Source organism: Phyllostomus discolor, chromosome 6 (assembly GCF_004126475.2).
Source record: "Phyllostomus discolor isolate MPI-MPIP mPhyDis1 chromosome 6, mPhyDis1.pri.v3, whole genome shotgun sequence".
NCBI lineage: Eukaryota > Metazoa > Chordata > Mammalia > Chiroptera > Phyllostomidae > Phyllostomus > Phyllostomus discolor.
Window position 1 is genome coordinate 49,954,336 of NC_040908.2, and position 21,789 is coordinate 49,976,124.

General features: G+C 39.8%; 1 protein-coding gene across 1 annotated transcript in view; it reads left to right on the top strand.

The window, feature by feature from the left end:
- Nucleotides 1-21,789, top strand: part of AAK1 (AP2 associated kinase 1) — a 173,069-nt gene that overhangs the window by 131,603 nt on the left and 19,677 nt on the right. The window contains 3 exon segments of the mRNA XM_036028129.1: nt 5,342-5,437; nt 19,650-19,751; nt 20,789-20,890. Coding sequence (XP_035884022.1) covers nt 5,342-5,437; nt 19,650-19,751; nt 20,789-20,890 — 300 coding nt within the window.

Below are 21,789 nucleotides of genomic sequence, written 5' to 3' on the forward strand. Positions count from 1 at the left end.
ATGAGGAATTATGGAGGGACTTTCTGTCATCTAGTTTGTTATTCATTTTGCAAACATTCTATGGGAATTTGTGGCTTTCTATGTCAATAAATACTAATCTACAACATGATTCTTTATAGAAGAATAGTAACATTAGAATTAATATTTCTTTTGATGAATATTTAGGTTATCACTAATTTTTCACCATATAAACATTATTGAAGCTAGATTTTTGTTTATATACTTTAACAATTTCTTTAACATAATTTCTAGGACATTATTTGATCAATCAAAAGATATTATATTTTAAGGCTTTTGGTGCATATTTCTAAATTGCCCTTCAAGAATCCTATGCAAATTTTATTTCAATCAATAATGAATGATAAGCCCTGGCTGGGTGGCTGGCTCAGCTGATTGAGCATCATCCCACCAAAAGGTTGTGGGTTCAACCCCTTGGTCAGGGCACATACCTAGGTTATGGGTTCAATCCCCAGTTGGGGTGCTTACAGGAGGCAACCAATCAATGTTTCTCCCTCTCTCCCTCTTATTCTCTCCCTTCCTCTCTGTCTAAAATCAATAAATATATTCTCCAGTAAGGATTTTTTTTTAAAATAGTGAATGTTGCCCTGGCTGGCGTAGCTCAGTGGATTGAGCACAGGCTGTGAACCAAAGCATCGCAGGTTTGATTCCCAGCCAGGGTACATGCCTGGGTTGCAGGCCATGGCCCCCAGCAACCGCACATTGATGTCGTCTGTCTGTCTGTCTGTCTGTCTCTCTCTTTCTCCTTCCCTTCCCTCTCTAAAAATAAATAAGTAAATCTTTCTTAAAAAAATAGTGAATGTTGGTAGTTTTCCTTCCTTTTCTCACCCAGCTCAGCTCAGAGATTATAGACAAAGGACATTGTTTACTGGCCATTTGTATTTCTTTTGGGGTTTGTATTGTTCGTATCCCTCGCGTTTTTAAATGTTTTGTGGTCATTTTGTTCTTGTAAATTAGTAGAAGCTCATCTATCATACATTGTGAACATTTTCCCTAGTTTGTCATTTGTCCTATAAGAGTATTATCTCATTTGACCCTCTCAGCAATGCTGAGGTTGGTGGATCACCCTCGCATCAGTTGCAGTTGTGCTGAGCAAGCACAGACTTGTCTCTTTCCAGGATTGCACAGCTAGTGAGTGGCGGAGCTGGGGCACCGCTCCTCCAGCAGAACTCCCTCCCTCAGGTTTTCTGCCAATGAATGAGGCAAATTTAGTGATATTTTCCTAGAAAATTATCTGTAGTTTTATAATTTTTAATAAAATAGAATTATAATATTTTCTTTATATATCTATTTTATTTGTATGTATTTGTGTTTCTCTTAATAACTCTATGTAGAGATTTGCTGTTTTAATATCTTTGAAAGACAATTTTTAGATTTATTCAATCCACTGTTTTTCTGTCTCCTAATTCTTTAACTTTTGCCTTTATCTTCTTGACTATAGTTCCCTGTTTTTCTTAGGTTTGCTTTGTCAATAGCAGAAGGAACACATAGTAAAATTTTTTTAAATTCTTTTTTAAAAATAATGAAAGTATTTAGAATTTTTTTCCCAATGTAACGATGATTTTCAGCCAGCATGAGAATGGAGAGGAAGGTTAATTAAACCTCCAGGAATAAATGTTTCACATATATTCCAGTATTCTCTTTTCCCCATCTCCCTTTATTAAATGCCCACCCCACCCAAATCTTTGGGGAGTACCATGCCTTTGGGATTGCTTTCAACAAGTGTGTGTTTCCCTTGTAAGGAAACAAAAAATGAAGACTAGCTCTGGCTGGTGTGGCTCAGTGGGTTGAGCACCATCCTTTGAACCAAAGGGTTGTTGGTTCAATTCCCAGCCAGGGCACAGGCCTGGGTTGCGAGCCAGGTCCCCAGTGGGGGCCAGGTGAGAGGCAGCCACACGTTGATGTTTTTCTCCTTCTCTTTTTCTCTCCCTCCCCTCTCTCTAAAGATAAATAAATAAAATCTATAAGACTAAAAAAAATTTTAAAAATAGAATTAAATAGTTAAATTTTTGTGTTATTTTTTATTGTCTGGCTTATATAATTTTTTAATTTATTGATATTTTGGTCTGGTTTAAAGTGCTTAAAGTTTGATATGCTAATAGTTGACTAAATGAACCAAATTTATAAAGAAAGAATGGACTATTGTACTTGAGGTAGAATGATGACCTACTGGGTAGGATAAAGCTTCCTCGGAAAGGGGGTCATAGAAATAACTCTAGAAGAGTCTCCTTTGTTGCTGAATCCCAGCATTTAGTGTACAGTGTTTGGCTCAGCACAGATTTGTTGAATAAATCAAAGGGGTTGCTTTCTGGAATCCATCCAGAAGCATGGATTCACCATTTGTTTAAAGATTTGATGTCTTTATTTTTAGAGAGAGCAGTAGGAAGGGAAAAGGAGAGAGAAGGAAACATCAATGTGTGAGAGAGAGAACATTGATCAGTTGCCTCTCCCTAGTGCCCCAACTGGAGACTAGGCATGTAAGCCTGGCCCAGGCCCTGACTGGGAGTCGAATCAGTGATCTTTTGCCTTGCAGGACAATGCTTAACTAACTGAGCCACGCCAGCCAGTGGCTAGAATCACCATTGTTAAAGACAGAGAGAGGTCCCTAATCATTTTCCATCTACTCCCAGTTTTCATGCCTAACTCTTGGCATGCATGGTTATGTTTTGTTGTTTATTTATCTGTATAAACTTTGTTTTTGTTTTAGTTGTTTTTGCTTTTGCTTTTGCCTCTTCTCCCCCTTTGTGCTTACTTTGTAATCTGTAAATGGCAGTATTTTTTTTAAGGGACTTAAAGGTCCAGCCATAAAAACACATATTTGAGTAAAGTTATTACATTAATACAGCAAGCATATAGTAAAAACATACTATATGCTAAACCCACTGGAGAAATGCTTTTTTTATTTTCTTCACATTATCTCAGGTGATCCGCACAACAGCCAACAAAAAGTTAAGTGAGCTGCCCAAAGCCACAGCTGCAGAATGACAGAACAGAGATTTATACCTGGGCAGCCCAGCTCAGAAGCTGTAGTAGTAACCACATCTCAAGAATCTTGTAAATCAGTGACACTAAGCTTTCCCAAACATTATAAAATCTTCTTTGTATTTTCCTCATTTTATTCAGCCTTTTTTAATGAATATTTGGTATTTTGCCTTCTTCTTTGTTTGTGGAGTGAATTTTTTTTAATGATACTTTCTTTCCAAATGAAAGAAAATTGTACTTAAATCCTAGAAATTAATGTATCTTCATTCATACGAGGTATAGCATAGTACCATTTTCTACAAGTTTTCTGATCAAGCTCAGACTGTTACACGATTTAAACCTTCTGACTGACGAAGGGAGGAATAATCAGGAAATGTGAGAATGAGCTGGGGAGGGTGGCACAAAGGTTGTTTTAAACATTTTTATGGCAAAAGCTGCAAAAATGTTGGTGAACTGTGTCCATATATAAGAGATAGATGTTTAAGAGTTGACATTGTGCCTCTTTATTTAAAACGTTTTCCTGTTGCGAAATTATAAACATTCATTTGTGAAATTTGGAAAAATGACTAAAAGCCGAAAGAAGCAAGATAAAAGAACTCTTGGCCCCACTTCAAGAGGAAAGCATTGCTGACATTTTACAATATTTATGTCCATAATTTTATTTATGCATATAGTTTTTTCCAAAAATGAATTATAATGTATATTTAGTTTTATAATTTGTTTTCTTTTTAAAATATATTTCATTGTCTCATTTAAAAATATTTCAGAGACTTGAAAGCAGTGATTTTACCTTCCTTTTCCTTCATCTTCCTTTAAGGAAGCTTAGTGAAAAAAAAAAAAACACACTTTAATAACATTCTCTAAGTGACAGATTTATAGAGGTTGAGATCAGATTTGTGGATTCCAAGGGATAGGGATAGGAATTAGGAGTGGGTGTGGCTCTAGAGGATCACAACAAGGGTGCTCTTTTGTTTGAGAGAAAGTGTCTGTGTTGCTCTGGTGGTGCTTATGCTCGTCTGTACATGGCGTCCAACTGCAAGTAATTATATATACACACAGACAGCTGAGTGCATGTAAGCACTGGGGAAAGTCTAGTTAACTTCAATACTCCAGGTCAGTGCTACTGTACTACAGTTGTAGGAGATCTCACCGTGGAGGGAAGCTATTTGAAGGGTTCACAGGATTCAGTGTATAGCAACTTCCTGTGATTTCATAATTATTTGAAAATAAAAAGTATTTTTAAATTCTTTTATTTATTTTTAGAGAGGGGAAGGGAGGGAGAAAGAGAGGGAGAGAAACAGCAATGTGTGGTTGCCTTTTGCACCCCAACTGGGAACCTGGCCCGAAACCCAGACATGTGCCCTGACTGGGAATTGAACTGGCAACCCTTTGATTTGCAAGCCAGCATTCAATCCACTGAGCCACACCAGCCAGGGCTGCATAAAAAGTATTTTTAAAATCTACTTTATAGAAGGCAAAATGATTTTACTTAATGAACAAAGTGGATAGTAAAATATAATATAAAGAATTTGTTGAATAAGTCAAATCAAATCAAATTTGCTGAGCCTTGTAAAGTAAAAACAAGGAAACCTGGGTTTTGATCCTGAGTCTGCTTGTGGGCCTTTGGCTAATCTCTTAACTTTTGGGCTTTATGTTCTTTTCTGAAAAATAAGAAAATTGTGCTTAGAAGATCTTAAAATCCCTTCAAACTGTGATATGCCATAGGGTAAATAGATGTGTGTAAATCTGTAAATTTACCAAATATAGAGTGAGTGCTAATAGTATGTTAGATGTAGCCCAGGGATTAAGGGCTGTCTAACCTTGCAGAAGGCAACAAAACTATTTGTCTTTTCCTGTGTGTCTCCCTAGTACTATATTAGACATTTGGTGATACTGTAAGCTCAAGAGAATATTGGGTACATAGGAAGTACCTATGCATGTGTGCTAGACTACAAAATAGGCAATGTTTGTTTACACGCCAAAATGTGTAATGCGGACAGTAATTGCTATAAGAATTCTGAAAGAGATCACCATGGGCCCCCACATAAGGAAGAAGTCGAATCTCAGATGTATGAATATCCTAGTTTTATTATTTATTGCATCTTGAAGTCTGTGCAAGCACCAGATTATACATCTCATAATACTTTGCCTTTACACGGGATTATATCCACTCATCCCTCTTTATTCTACCTCTGAGTTTAGACTTGTTCTGTAATTTGAGCTGTTGGATTAACAGATGGTAAATTCATCTAGATTTACTTGATATTTTCTGCTTTTTTCCCCTCTCTCTCTCCCTTTCTTTTCTCTCCTTGACCCTTCCTTGCCCTCCAACCAACTTTAGCTGAAAAAAAGAAGGGTGGGCAGACTGTGGATTCTAGCCTCCCACTTCTAAGTGTATCTGATCCTTTCATTCCTCTTCAAGTACCTGAGGCACCAGGTAGGTAAACAGAACTGATCTAAGGTTGACCAGCTTGATGCTATTTCCAGGGCCTCTTGAGAGTTGTTTGAAACACTCCATGAAAAGGATATGAATTTTGTATTAGTCCAATATGGTTATAACAGTATGGGGGGAGAACTGTAAGCATGTGATAGAAGGAACAAAATGCAGATAGTGGTCCCAGTATGATGATTAGATAATGGGTGACTTCCTGTCCAGTTTCCATTTTCCTATAATGTGCTTTTATTTTAATAATATAAAAATGCATAATGAAAGTTGTTAGGAAATATGAGTGAGGAGACCTGGGTTCCCTTCCTGGCTCTTTCACTACCTGAAAACCTCTCAGTCTTGACTCTTCATCAAGTTGGACTGCATGGATTTGAACATCCCTTTAGGTCTGCCATACCCTGGTTTGTAAGTAAGCAGTCCAACAAGGTAAGAAATGGTTAGTGTGTTCTGATTGAAACAGTTCTTGAAACATAATTTGCTGCTTTCCATTTGGAGTTTCTGAATGCCAAAGATTTCTTTTCCTGCTGTCCTCTCCATCCTTTTGAGGGGAGAAGAAGTGTGATGTAAGAAAGAGAAGCCACTTTTCTCATCTCTATTAATTAGTCTCTGTGAAAAAGCATATAGTGCCAGCTCCTTAGAAGTACTTGGTGGTCATTTTGCTTCTGATAGTTCTCCTTTTCTCCCATTTGTACACCCACTGATTCCTGGTTTTAAACTGATGGGATCTGCTTGGATTTTCTTTTTTCCCAAAATGTTAAAGGTATTTGATTGATTACCCCAAGATGGGAAATGGTTGTGCTATTCATACTTCTTCCTACTAAGACAGACTGTACTTTGGATACCAAAACAGTTTTTATTTCTTTAGGGAATTTGTTGACCCTTCTCAAGAGGAAGCATAAACTTGCCTTGATCAGGTCATATTGTGTAACATACCTGGATGTAGGTTAAAAATATCTAAAACCGCTGAGGAATGATCCTTTATGGAAAAGGTTGTTAAAGAAAAGAGAAGAAAGTGATCAAATCTCTCAGTACATAGGCCAGTTTCAAGCAGAAGGCTGGAAAGGTATGGGCTACAAACTCAAGCTGGGTCCCACTGCCCTCTGTTTTGTCCCTGTCGCGGCAGTTACAAGATCAGATGAGAAAAGGGGATTATCGAGGCATTCTTCCTTTGACACCCCTTCAGGTTCTTGCATTGCTCTTGCCTAGATAGCCCAGGGGCTGTGGAGGCTGGAAGGCTGGCCTCTCGGCACATGCCAGAGGATGAAGGTCCACAGGCAAGTAGCTGTTCTCTGCAGCTGTCACAGGAGCCCTCTGGATTAAGGGTGAGGGGCCAGGCACGTGTACCAGGTGGCGCAGGATACCAGCTCCAGGTGATAGAGATAAGTTGTGAAGGGTTGTGGAGCTGAGCTTGGGGGCCACTAGAGCCAGCTGGTGGCTGTCCTTGCCTTCCTTATTACCTTTTCTGTCTCCCGAGTCTCCATATTTCTCTCATTCTGGTGGATTCCTGCCAAAGTGCTACTGGTATGCATTTTAATAACTTAAGCCATGACCCCTTCTTGGGTGTTAATGGAAATTCTATTAAAATGGAACATTCTAATTGTTAATTCCAGGTGTATCTTATTTGTTTTCTGATCTATCAGACCAGACTCACCTGTTGAAAACATAAATCAGACATATCACTGTTTTGTACTCCAGTGAATCCCCATATCACTGAGTGAAAAATCCAGATGTATTATCATAACCTTCAAGGCCCTGACTAATCTGGCCCCAGCAACTCCTTTAACCTCAGTGCACAGCATTCTCCCCCTCAGCCTTTCCTTTGGTAGACCTAGCTTGTTCCCACCTCAGGACCTTTGCACTTCCTGGTGGTCTACCTGGAAAGCTTTTCCTCCCACCCTGTTCCTTCTGTCATTGACACTGAGGTCTCAGTTTAAATATTCTCTTCTCAGAAAGGCCTATGTTGGTCTCACAGGCAGTCTCAGGCACACCCCCCTGGCTTTTTTTCTTCATTGTATTTATCAGGGCATCGTCTGTTTTCATTTGTTCATTGACTTTATTTACAAAAACGTCAGTGTCCTGAGGGAGGGACATTGCTGTCTTTCTTCATCACTGTATTGCCAGTATTGAGAACACTGCCAGGGAGAATCGGTACTCAATGAATATTTGCAGATCAGGTGAATGAAGTAAAACCTAAGTCTGAGAGGCTTTTGTTGGCTCCACTACTCTCCATTTCTGTCCCCAACTGCCAAACACCAGGCTGCTGGCTTCACAGCCTTCCATCTGTGCCTCTGCCAAGCCCCAGCCAGGCTTCCCACCCGTCCTTGGAGGGTGTCTAAATGCAGGCGCAGCCCACTGTGTCAGCGGCCACCAAACCCCAGGATGAACATAGTAGCTAGACTGGGAGATCGCTCAGCTCCAGCCTCTCCAGCCTTTCATGTACCCAGAACTTGGGCTAAGCATGGTATGTTACCACTGTGTCTTTGATTATTTTATTTTTTGATGTGCAGCCTATAGCACCATTCGGTTATATAGTTTCTTTATCCAAGGTCCCTATATCCTTCCTTAGTGACTTGAACTGCCTTGAGTGAGGAAAGGACTGAGAGTTTAGGGTCTCTGGTACCTCAGCAAACTGCAAGTTTGTCTCCCCCACCTCCTCCCCTTGTCCAGTCTGCCAAGCAACCAGTCTGTCACTACCCCCGGCCCTCTCTGGGCACCAGTCAGGTTTTTTCGTTGGTTTGTTTTGTTTTGCATACTTGCTTACCTTCATACTCAGCCAGCCTGTTGATAAGAATCATGAAATCCAAGTCTCCTGACAAACATGCCTTTTCATGACTTAGCACTTTATTTTATGCTTTTCAAACGTTTCCACATATAATTTCCTTTGATCCTAGAAATTATACTGACTAGCAGGTATGTCAAGTGATACCTCATTTTCCAGAGGAGGAGGCAGAGTCGCAGTGCTATTGTGACTGTGCTGTTCCACACACTCCTTTTCGTGGCCCGTGGCCCCCACGCAGTGGATGTTTCTTTGTCTTTGGGACAGTTTCCAGATCAATAAAGGCTTTCACTAGAGAGCTAAATATAAGGGTTAGGGAAATATAAGAATGTCTTTGAATGTATAGGCCTAGGTTCCAGCCACTTAGAAGCTAGGTAATTTTGGTCAAATCACTTAAAGTGTGTTCTCATCCTCAAAATTCACAATATTAAAACCTATCTTATGGAGTGGCTTGTGAGGTATAGATGAAGTCGTGTTCTTGAAGTTGTATTATAAACTTTAAATTAGTATAAAGATAGGAAATTCTGTAATAGCTGTGTTCCTAAATGCTTATTTCCAGGCAATCCTAGTTATCATAAAGTCTTTGTGATATTTTTTTCCTACAGAAATTAAACTTGCTTTAAATTAAATTTTTGACCTTCACATGACTGAGAGCCATTAAAGTAACTTTCCTGATATAATGATTGTTAAACTGTGGGTGAAAGGGCACTGTATAACTGGATTTACTTGTTTCTTAAGTGGCATTTTTACTTTCCAAAGCATCATAAAAATATATATATATATTTTTAGAAAATCTGGTGTAACAAAAATCACATCCATGAGTATTTGTGTGCTCACAAGGCTGCCAAATGAAGCCTGACTCGAGTGAATCGTGAAAGTATTTCATCGATGCTCGTATGCTTTGTGTTCACTCCTTCTGCCTTCTAGATGCATCAGGGAATAGATAAGCCAGAGGTAGTACCAACGTTTTAAAACATAGTAAAAAAGGAATTGAGGAATTTTCTCTGAAAATTGATGGAAAGATTTAATCATTAATTTTTTTAAAATTGTGTTAGATATATGTAACACAAAACTTACCATTTTAAAGAGGACAGTTGAGTGGCATTAAGTACATTCACATTATTTTGCTACCATCACCACCATCCATCCACAGAATGTTTTTTCATCTTGCAAAACTGAAACTCTGTACTTATGAAACAATAACTCTCTATTTCTCCCTCTCTCCAGCCCCTAGCAACCATCATTCTACTTTATGACCCTATGAATTTGACAGTTATAGGTACCTCATCTAAGTGGAATTATACAGTATTTATCTTTTTGTTGCTGGCTTATTTCATTTAACATAACATGTTCAAAGTTCATCCATATTGTAGCATATGTCAGAATTTCCTTTCTTTTCAAGGCTGAGTAATATACCATTATATGTACATACTATGTTTTGTTTATTCATCTGTTGGTGGACATTTGTGTTGCTTCCCTCTTTTGGCTCTTGTGAATCATGCTTCACTGAACATGGGTGTGCAGATATCTCTTCAAGACCCAAGATTCTTTGGGGTATAAATCCAGAAATAATATTGCTGCATCCTGTGGTAATTCCACGTATAATATTTTGAGAAACTGCCATACCATTATCCATAGAGACTGCACCTTTTCACATGTCTTCCAGCAGTGCACAACAGTTTGAGGAGACTTTTACAGCAGCTCCTTAATGCTGACCTCTCGACATCAGTGTTCCACGAGACTAAGCAAGAATGCATTAGTTCTGGCCCTGGCGGGCGTAGCTCAGTGGATTGAGCACGGGCTGCAACCAAAGCATCGCAGGTTCGATTCCCAGTCAGGGCACATACCTGGGTTGTAGGCCAGGTCCCCAGTGGGGGCCATGTGAGAGGCAACCACACATTGATTCTCTCTCCCTCTCTTTCTCCCTCCCTTCCCCTCTCTAAAAATAAATAAATAAAATCTTTAAAAAAATGCATTAGTTCCATAAGTGCCTCTTCCTAGAATTAAAAGCTTTTTAAAAGTGCCTCTTAGTTTATGCCACTCTAGCATCAAAATAGGCAAGAAGAACTTTGGGCTTTTTTTGGTTTGTTTGTTTGTTTGTTAGTTTGTTTTTAGTGGTTTGTTGCCAAGATAGGCATTCTGCTCAGAGCTGTTTACCTGGTATTCTCCTAACTTCCAGCTTCTGTCTTGTGCTATTGAAAAATCCAAGGTTGATCACAGTCAGCGTCTTTACTCTGTAAAGTTTATCTTCCTGCAAATTTAGTTCTCTAGAATAAACCTGGAATGGGGCGAGATGGGTGACTTTTCCTTCTAACTTGCAGCTGTTACAGATTTCAGTGTCTGGCTCTCAGTGATAGGAACTGTTTAGAGCAACTAGATGTTAAAAACAGCAACTCTCATCACAAGACTCAGAGCTTATCCCCCAAGTTAGACAAGCTGTCAATTTCCAAAGCCACCAAGCTTTAGCAGCCAAATCATCCTTTTTGATGGGGTTTGAATCAAGCCCTGCTTTATTCCTCATGGCTGTATTCCTAATTAGGGTTGGAATGGGCCTTGAGCAAGCCCTTAGTCTTATTAGCCTATATACACAGATATACCTAACCTATCATTGCTATTTTTTAAAGATTTTATTTATTTACTCTTAGAGAGAAGGGAAGGGAGGGAAAGAGAGGAGAACAGAAACGTCAGTGTGAGAGAAACATAGATCAGGTGCCTCTCACACACCCCCAACTAGGGTCCTGGTCCGCAATTCGGGCGTGTGTCCTGACTGGGAATCAAACCAGTGACCTTTTGGTTCACAGTCCAATGCCCAACACAACTTGCGGTACATCCCAGTCTCAAACCAGGAAATGGTTTTGATTAACTAAATGTAGGCTGGCTTATGAAGGATTAACTTCTTGCCTTGTAGTTGATATTTTTAATAACTATGTCTTGAGAGGCAAGGCATAAGAATCTGAAATGGATTAATTCCTACCTCCAACTCTAGCAACTGTTTCCTTCTCTCTTCTCCTATCCCCGATGCAACTTCTGTTTAAGAGAAGAGTGCTTTCTCTTGTCTCCCACCTCAACTCCAAAGTACTGATAATCCTGTTCTTTAAAGGCACTCTACATTTCCATTGTCCAAGTTAACTAATTCTTCATGTACTGTTCTTCAGGGGGTCACCTTCTCAGTCTTTTAACCATGAGTTCAGTACTTCTCCAACCTTTTGACCTGACTCATTTTTACTTGGGAACCCTAGGAACTTGAGAAACAACTGAGTATGGTAAATGGGAGTGTGATAGAAAAGCACCACCAGCACAAAAACATGAGCAGACAGTTCATAGAAGACAAAATACAATTTGTCAGTAAATCGATTTTTAAAAAGATTTTATTTATTTGTTTATTTTTAGAGAGGGAAGGGAGGGAGAAAGAGAGAGAGAGAGAAACATCAATGTGCAGTTGCTGGGGGTCATGGCTGCAACCCAGGCATGTACCCTGACTGGGAATCGAACCTGCAATGCTTTGGTTCGCAGCCTGCACTCAATCCACTGAGCTATGCCAGCCAGGGCTAAGTAAATCCATTTTTTTTAAAAAGTTTATCCTCATGATGAATACAAGAACAGCCAATTATAAAACAATGAGATGCTATAACATCTGCTGTCAGACTGGTAAAGGTAGAAAAAACCCCACCACCTCAGGCTTGGTGAAGGCTTAAGAAAACAGACATGGTCAGATCCTGCTAGTGGGAACATCATTTAGCACAACTTTTGGGAGGACAGTTTGGCAGTTGATAACAAAAGCCTTTAAGAGTTTACTTTCTCTTTGACTTCACAGTTCTTTTCTAAAAAATCATTCTGAGAAAACATGAGAACGTTTAAATAGTTATCAAATGATTACATGTTATAGGAAATGCTTAGAAGGGTGTTCATTTAAAGCCTTAAGAGTGTGCTTTTTTCTACAAGTAAGATTATGGGTAGCTCTTTTATCCTTTGGTTTTCTGTATTTCTCAAATTTTCGACAATAAATGTGTGTTGCTTTTGTAATAAGGGATCAAACCATAAAGGTTTGTTCTTTTTTTTTTTTCATACCAGGAGCAAGCTTAGCTATTCCCCACCTTCTTACCCTGCTCTCCTGGCTCTGCCTGTGGGGACTGTTTGCATGTTGAAGAGCATGTGTAGTCAGCCCTGCAGTTTCCAAACTCTGCTTCCTCGGGGCCCGTCATCCTACCTCCTGCCTGTGTTACTGAGGTGCCCTCCAGTGTCCTCCCCTGCGGTTATCACCAGTTCAAATCTCTACATTCATCCTAGGCAATCCATCTGCTAAGTAACCAATTCCTACTTCCTACTTTTTCCATTCATCCTGGATGATTGACATTTAGAGGTATATGGGACCTTTAGGTTTATCTCATTTTGCCAGTAAGAAAACTTAACACCGTGACCCCCCCCCCCCCCCCCACAGAAAGATAATGGCCAAAGTGTCATAAAAGCTTAGTGCAGGACCCAGGCCTCTTGTTTTAGTGCCTTTTCTTCCTTATCAGACCAGGTGGCCTCCTTCTCACATTTCACTCTCATGCCAAGGTTTGGGAGTGAAAATGGAATTCCACCCATTTTCAGGCCTCAGTGGTTTGGTGATCCCTCATCTAGTCCTAAAAAAGAAGTTAACCATCTCCTTTTATGTAACAAGCACTTATTAATATATATACACATACACATTAATTCTGATAAATATGCCCATTAATTTCTGACAACCCTTTCAAGTAGTTTTTATCTTCTATTTACAAGTGAAAACTGATGCCTAGACAAATTAGGTAACTAACTTAAATTCAGGCTTTGTTACTCTTTCATGTTGTTTATTTATTTTGGGGGATTTTGCAGACCCCAGCTAAAGTCCCCCAAAGTGTACAGCATCACAACAAAAGATTAAATGATACCCTCCTTAAATCCAGGAGTTCTCCCCCAACACACACACAGCACATATTTAGATTCTGAAGCTAGTTTTCAAAACATTAGAGTCTGCCTCAGAACTGGACCATTTTTCTTCTGTCCACAGTTGCCCGCTGCTTTTCACATGATGGGATGTGATGGGGTCATATACTGTGATACTAATACAGAGGAAATGGGAAACTTGTCAGATGTTTCTTAGGAAGATAAAATCATTACAAAATGCAATTAATGAATTATTTCTGGATTTTACTGGTCTTTCACCTTGTATCATTGAGAATTAGAGTGCGGGTCCATATATTTCAATGTGAACTGACCCAGAAGATGGATTTTGCTTTTGTATCCAGAGAAGCATTTCCCATGATTCATGTAAAATTTTTAAAAGTCTCTGTTCATGACACATCAACAAGTTGTGATATGCTGCTGTGGAACTTGATCGAGGTTTTGGATCTTAAAGAACTCTTCCAGCACAGTTTCCTAAATTCACTACCCTCTTCTCTGCGCTGTTCTCCCCCCACCCCCACCCCCATGATACCTGGCCTCAGAGCATTTTTATAAAACTGTAAGAGAAAACTGTACTTGAACAATGATTAAAATAAAAAAAAAAACTGTAAGAGAAAGGACAGAATTCATAAAATGAAGGACAGCAAGGCCAGCCCTTGATGATGTACACGGGAGACCTCCAGGTTGTGATTTGTAGGCTGCCAGCCTCCTGTAGCCTTTCCTGTCTATGCCTCTCTTTCCTCCTGTCCTCAAGTTCTTCATTTACAGTGACCCAAAATAACACATAGTAGCTTTAAATGTGGCCTCTTCTAAGAGTCTTTTAAAGCAACCAAGGTGTTAGTTAAACTAAGGAATGAATCCCCAGGGCATAGAAGATCTGGGCCCTGCTGCCTCTGTGGTGTGTTTGCAGTAAGCTCTTAGGCAAGTAGTTCTGCCTTTCTGAAGCTGGTTTCTGCATCTGTAAACACAAAGGCTAATTGGATAAGGTTCAAGGTTTCTTCCAGCGCCAACATGTCTTTTACAACTTCACTGTTGTTCATGGGACTCTGTCTGTGTGAAGATCCTTCCTCCTGTGTAGAAGGAGATAAGCAGACCCCGTACGCAGCACGTGGAAGTCCTGTCCAGGCTCTACCGTGTTCCACCAATGACTTTCGGCAAGTCGCACATTCTCACAGTCTGATCTCCGTTCTCCTCAACTCTGTAATATTTCCAAGTGCAGGGTTTTTTGTGAATGATGTATGAAAATGCTTGACATTGAACTCTCCAAATGTGAGTGATGAATGTTATAATGGTGCCTGGAGACCAGCACTGAGTAACAGAGAGCCTTTTTCTACTTCCAGAGTACTGGGAGTGAAAGAAGCTGTTTTTGCACATGCCATCCACCTTTGGATGCTGTAGCCCCGTACCCGCACTGCTAGTTTTCTGCCTGGTATTACTTTGTCCTCTGCTCCTCCCTGCCATAGTTCTGGTATTTGAGTATTCCCAAGCAGCAGTGACCAAACAAATCATCTGTGTGCATAACCTGGTACTTTGAGGTTCAGTCAGAAAACAAGCCTCCCAAAATTTGGCATCTTACCCCCTCCCCACTCTACTTCATCTCCCCACACAACACATGTACAACATCATGCACGCTTATACTTTTTAACCCTTTTACATACTTTTTTTGTAATGACTAATAAAAGAATTAGATTCTTGTTGAAGTACTTATTTCCTATTTCCAGTTGATCTCCTATTGTCCCCACATCCCCAGTGAAGCGGTAAGACAGAAGTGTGACTAGAAGGAACCAAGAACTGGGGATACAGAGTAGTAAGACATCTTCCCCACCTTCAGTCACGTTGTAAGGACTGGAAGAGCAGTGAGCGCAGAGTGCTCTAGAAGCTTCCTATAATTTGGCCGGGGAGGGGGTGATGCTTTGAGGAGATGATGATATTTAAGTGACCGGTACAGAAAGGTATGGGGAGGTTTCTACATTGGACAGTTGAGGGGATTGTGTCAGAAGTTGAAGGAACTACCCCAGGGTTACAGTGAGAGCAGCCAGAATTCAGGCTCTGGAAGAATGCTAGCCTGAGGTTTGGCACCAAGATAAATTCTTGTATGAAAAACAAACAAGTGGTTTTGGGTCTTTTTATCCATTGCTTTAGAAGACTGCAAATATATGAGTGCTAAAAGTAAAAGAAGCTTCACTTTTAAGTGAGAGAAGTTTTGAGAAGGAATAAAACAAAACTAATGTTCAGAATAAAATATTAGACTTTTGGGGGAAACCATCTTATTTTTTGCCTGTATGCTGAAAATTGTCAAAGATATTTTAACATCTTTTTAATAATAAAATGTCACATATATTTCCAGATTAATGCTGATGTAATTATGCTATATACATAGTTAGTACCCTGGATTTTTCCTGTTATTGAGAAGCTTCTTTTTTACTTCCTTTCTTCCATGTAAATCAGGTGTAAGTGAGAAGTATAGCATATTATCATTTAACTCAACTACATGCCATACACTCCAAAGGTGGTAAATTGGCTTCACATTTAAAAGTGTCTTTTTCTGCAGTGTATTAATTGTACCAAAACAAATTATCTTTCCAAGACAATAGAATTCATTATTTTGTTTCATCTCTGTAGTTATAGCGCACCTAACTTACAAATCACCTAAAATTTGGTTTCTGTCCCTCAGTCAATATCAATTTAGCCTTTATTTATCTCAATTCCAATGGCCCAGAAGAATAGATTCATTTAATGTTATATACACCTACTTGAACTTTAAGTCACTTCTTTTTCTCTAACATCTTTTTTTTTTTTTTTTTTTCTTTTAAAAAATTTTATTCAGTTTACATTGGTTAATAACACTGCACAGGTTTCAAGTGTACAATTCTGTAATACATTATCTATATATTGTGTGTTCACCATCCAGAGTCAAGTCTCTTTTCATCACCTTTTATTCTCCCTTTTCCCTCATCTACCTCTCCCCACCCCGTTTCCTCCTATAATCACATACTGATGTATGCATCCATTAAGATTTTGTTGTTGTTCCTTTCTTTCTTTCTTTCTTTTTTTTTTTTTTTTTTGCTTAATGCCTTCAACTTTTTTACCCTGCCTCACAACTCCCATCCCCTCTAATAGCTGGAAGTCTTTTTTCTGTGTCTATGAGCCTGTTTCTATTTTGTTAGTTAATTTGGTTCATTAGATTCCACATAAATGAAATTACATGGTATTTGTCTTTCTCTGACTGGCTTAATAGAATAATACTTGCCAGGTCTATCCATTCTGTGGCAAAAGGTAAGAATTCCTTCTTTATGGCTGAGTAGGATTATATTGTGTGAAAATTCCATAGCTTTTTTTTTTGTTGTTGTTGTTTTTTAATATATTTTATTCATTATGCTATTACAGTTGTCCCATTTTCCCCCTTCTCTCCCCTCCACCCTGTACCCCTCTCCCACCCACATTTCCCCCTTTAGTTCATGTCCATGTGTCATACTTATGAGTTCTTTAGTTTCTACATTTCCCATACTATTCTTGCCCTCCCCCTATCTATTTTCAACCTACATTCTATGCTACTTATTCTCTATACCTTTTCCCCCTCTCTCCTCCTCCCACCCCCTGCTGCTAACCCTCCATGTGCCCTCCATTTCTGTAGTTCTGTTCCTGTTCTAATTGTTTACTTAGTTTCTTTTGGTTTTGCTTTAGGTGTGGTTGTTAATATTTGTGAGTTTGCTGTCCTTTTACTATACATGTCTTTTCTTTATCTTCTTTTCTTAGATAAGCCCCTTTAGCATTTCATAATATAAGGGCTTGGTGATGATGAACTCCTTTAACTTGACCTTATCTGAGAAACACTTTATCTGCCCTTCCATTCTAAATGAAAGCTTTGCTGGATAGAGCAATCTGGGTTGTAGGTCCTTGTCTTTCATGACTTGGAATATTTCTTTCCAGCCCCTTCTTGCCTGTAAGGTCTCTTTGGAGAAATCAGCTGACAGTCTGATGGGAACTCCTTTGTAGGTGACTGTCCCCTTACCTCTTGCTGCTTCTAGGATTCTCTCCTTCGTTTTTACCTTGGCTAATGTAATTATGATGTGCCTTGGTGTGTTTCTTCTTGGGTCCAACTTCTTTGGGGCTCTCTGAGCTTCTTGGATTTCTTGGAAGACTGTTCCCTTTGCCAGATTGGGGAAGTTCTCCTTTATTATTTGTTCAAATACGTGCTCAGTCTGTTGCTTTTCCCCTTCCGATTCTGGTACCCCTATAATTCGGATATTGGAACGTTTAAAGGTGTCTTGGATGCTCTTAATCTTTTCCTCAATTTTTTGAATTCTTATTTCATCATGCTTTCCTGCTTGGTTGATTCTATCTTCCTTCTGGTCCACTGTATTGTTTTGAGACTCATATTCCTTCCTTTCACTATTGGCTCTCCTCTGTGTGTCTTCCTGCATCTGTTTTATGGTAATCTGCATTCTTTCATCTAGATTTCGTCCAAAATCAACCAGTTCCGTGAGCTTTCTGATCACCAGTGTTTTGAACTGTGCATCTGATAGATTGGCTAGTTCTTGGTCGCTCAAAAGGATGAGTCCTGGGGGACTGATCTGCTCTGTTGAAAACATAGTTTTTTGTTTTTTGTTTTTTCCCCCTGTCTCTCCTTTTTTTTTTTTTTTTTCCGGTCTGGTTGCTCTTTTTACGGTGGGGGGCAGAGCCTTAGGTGCTCACCGGGGCTGGGCACCCCAGTCGCTAGATTGTGACGTTATATGTGGGGGCGGGGCGGGCGAAAACAATGGCGGTAGTTCCGTTCCCCTGGACTCAGACCCTTGTCTGGGCTTCTGGGCCGCGAGTTCTGCCCTGGTCCACAATCGCTACCCCTCTGGGTCTGCCAGCCGCAGCTTGCGTACTCAGGGATCACCACTGACTTCTTATGCGCCCGATGGCTTTTGCGCCGATTTCGCGCCAAACCTTCCCCCGACCTCCGCGTGCCGCCGACCCGAGCCAGCCCCACGCCCGCCGGCTCGTCTTCTCCTACCAGTCCGGATGAACGCGTTTACTTCAACTTCTTAGCTGCCCGACTTCCATTCAGATAAATCCTCTGCCGGATCTGGGTGTTATTCTGATAGTAAATTATTGTTGTAAATTATTGGTTTTCTAATCTTGGTTGTGCGAGGAGGCACGGTGCGTCCACCTATTCCTCCATCTTGCCGGAAGTCTCTCCTCTCTAACATCTTAATTTTAATTTTATCTTAATGGCATTTTATTTCAGTGATAGAAAAAACATTGTCTATGGGCATTTAACTTGTTGAGTTATAGAATTTATGTGGCCTCAGTACCTTTGTAAACAAAAGGAGATATTAGATCTTAATTCTCTTCTTTCTGTACAGTTCTGTGATTTATTCTTTTGCTTCAAGTTAGTCCTCTACCTTTAATAGGTTAAAGGTAAATGGATAGTTACTGATGGATCAGGACTGAAGGAACTATTTTGGAAGGAATCTTAATGCGTACACATTATCACACATTAAATTATCAGGTGTGACAAACCTGGCGACTTCTGTTGTCCTTTGTTTCTTAGTCAAAAGGCATCGAAAGTAATTCATCTGTACACTTAAGTGACTTTTGTGAGATTGAACCTTTAATAAGAGTTCCAGCATGTCACAGACTCTCAGTTGGCAGACAATAAATGATTGTTGAAGTTAACTTAGGCATGGTTTATTATATCCTCTTGGTGAGTTTTAAACCATTTCTACATGCAAGTTAACAAAGAGAGAGAGAGAGATTCAAAACTAAGACCAGGAAGAGCTGTGAATACACAAAGACATATGCATGTGTTTATGGCGGCTTTGTGTTTAATAACTAAAAATTGGAAACAAATATCCATGCACTAGTGAATGAATCAACAAAATGTACATCCATCCAGTGGAACACCACTCAGCAATAAAGCAGAGCAAACTACTGACGCACACCATAACACAGGAATCTCCGCAGCATCATGGTAAACAAAGAACCCCAGACAAAAAAGACTGCATACTGTACAGTTCCATTTATAGGAAATCCTAGAAAAGGCAAAACTGGCGGGACAGAAAGCAGATCAGCTGTTGCCAGGGCCTGGGGGTGAGAGGAAGGCATTGATTAGAAAGGAGCACACGGGTACTTTTTGGGGTAATGGAAATGTTCTCCATCATTATTTCAGTGGTACATATATGTATATGAACATTTGTTAAAATTCATCAAATTATACACTTAAAATTGATTACTTTTATCCAGTGTAACTTATACCTTTAATTTAAAAACAAACAAACCCAAGGCAGCACCTTGAATGCCTCACAGAGTGATTACTTTAGCTAGAGAAATAACCATTTTTAAACATTAGACTTTGAATGACTGTTTTTAACAAGATACTAACATTATTTTTATGATGAATTCACACCAAATTTTGAACCCTAACGTGTATTTGCATAGAACATGGAAAATGATGAGCTTGCTGTAATATCTCATTGCATTTTTGCTTTCTCTTTACCTCTCTGCCCAACCTAGAAAAGCTAATTGAGGGACTCAAATCTCCTGACACTTCTCTTCTGCTCCCTGACCTCTTGCCTATGACAGATCCTTTTGGTAGCACTTCCGATGCTGCAATTGGTAAAGTTGTCATTTCTGTTTTTTTGGTAATGCATGATGTCTGTGTATTTAAAAAATGATAACTGGGTAACAGATCCCTACTGAATAGCTGTGGTGAGGAGTGGAAATGCCACCAAGCCTTCTGGTGTTAGATGATGCCTTGTGCTAACCCAGAAACCAAGACTATTTAATCCCCTTTGTTAGCATGTCAAATGAAGTGTTTTCTCTGCCTTCCAGCTGCATACCACTGTTATTTTTGCTTTTCTTGTTATCCTGAGATTTCTAGAGTGATGTCTTATGAATGAGGAGGCATGTGGGAAAATTCACATTTAATTACAAAAGCTTTATGGGAAAAGTTTCAAGCTGGACCTTACCGTTAGCAGATTCTTCTTTAGAAGGCCTCTCTATGGGTCGGGTATCAGCAACTGAGAAAACATATGCCTGGTGGTGAAGCTTCAGGCCAAGAACCCAGGGGAGGGGCTTGGTCTTGCCTGACCTAACATTTCTCTGTGCTCCAACTGCAAGGCCAGGTCAATACCTACAAAATGCCCAGGGCCCCTCTACTCCAGGGGCACAAAGTCCTAGAACTGAGAGAGGCCATGACACTACAGAGAGGTGGGCCTCTAGCTAGGGGACGTCTCACTGTGCAGAATACCTCCCAGCTACATCATGGGATGGGATTTGAGATGGACTAGTGGCCTTTGCAAGGCACAGAGGTTGTGAAAGGCTCCTAAGTTTATCCCTTAAGGAAAGCAGAATTAGCAGGAGATATTAAGGTGCCTTGCAGTGTATGTCTTCTGATGTGGAAGAGATCTCCTGATGGCTCACATTCTACATTTGTCTATAAAAACTGAGACTAGCCACAGTGGTTGATTTTGCACAGACATGCCCAATGGGTGAAGCCCAGACACTGAAAGCAGCAGAAATAAAAAGTAACTTACTGCGCTTCCATCTCACCTGACACTGACATTCTAGAGAACTTCATAGAATTGTCCCAAGACCGTCTGACTGCCTTCTCCTGATCCTTTTTCTCCCTTTTTAATGCTCTGTTACAAAAGAAAAAGCTGATGTTGCTGTTGAGAGTCTCATACCAGGACTGGAGCCCCCGGTGCCCCAGCGCCTCCCATCTCAGACGGAATCTGTAACCTCAAACTGCACAGGTCAGTCAGGATTCTCTGCAGTGGCGGGATCGGTCAGTGTGGTGAGCCCTTAGAGCTGGTCTTTCCACCTGCAACAGGTGGTCCTGGGCTTAGTTTGCAGCCTGGTTAGTTCCTCCCAGAAGGGATGCCCTATATTGGTATAACCCCAGCTTCTAGATTTTGAGTGATGTGTTTCCTCACTAAAAAGCAGAGTATTTTTTGGAGTCATGTTCTCTGAAGAGTGATCCCTAGGCTTTTGCTGATTGCAGTCTTTCTTTATTCAAGATCTTTTCACTGGTGGCAGATTCCTTCCATCTCGTTAATTAAAGAACTCTGCTGAGCTATAAGGATGCCCGTTAACTCCTCCAGGTTACTGAGCAGTCTTCCCCCTCTCACAGCGGTATCTATGAAACTATAATGTTCTGTTATTGATCCTATTCATAACACAGTGCTTTAGTCATTTATAGGTGATTTACTGTTAAATTGTAGGCAAAGTTGAAATCTTTCCTGGTTCCAGCATTACTTTTACCCTAATTTCGAAGTTCACTCTTAGGAAAATTCCTTTACTGCCCACAAATACAGATTTAGTAACCTTCCTCTCTTTTGAGTCCATAATCACCTCGATAAAAGTGTCCAATTTCCTAACTTAGAAACAATTAGAAATCTAGGAAGTATGAAAATTAACTTATCTAGATTTTAAAAAGTGAACACAGAAGACAATATGGTTTCTTTTCTTTGTGCTTACTTGGCTGTTTTCTCCTAGAAAACTTTCCAGAAAATAATTCATGTGTTAAAATACTTGTCTTCTTTCTGTTCTTTGAGAGCAATTATGTGTTCAAAGGAACAATTCAAGTTTATACTTGTAAGAGGCGAGATCATTCTAGTTTGAATAGGAATCTGACTGAGTTCTAGAAAGTATT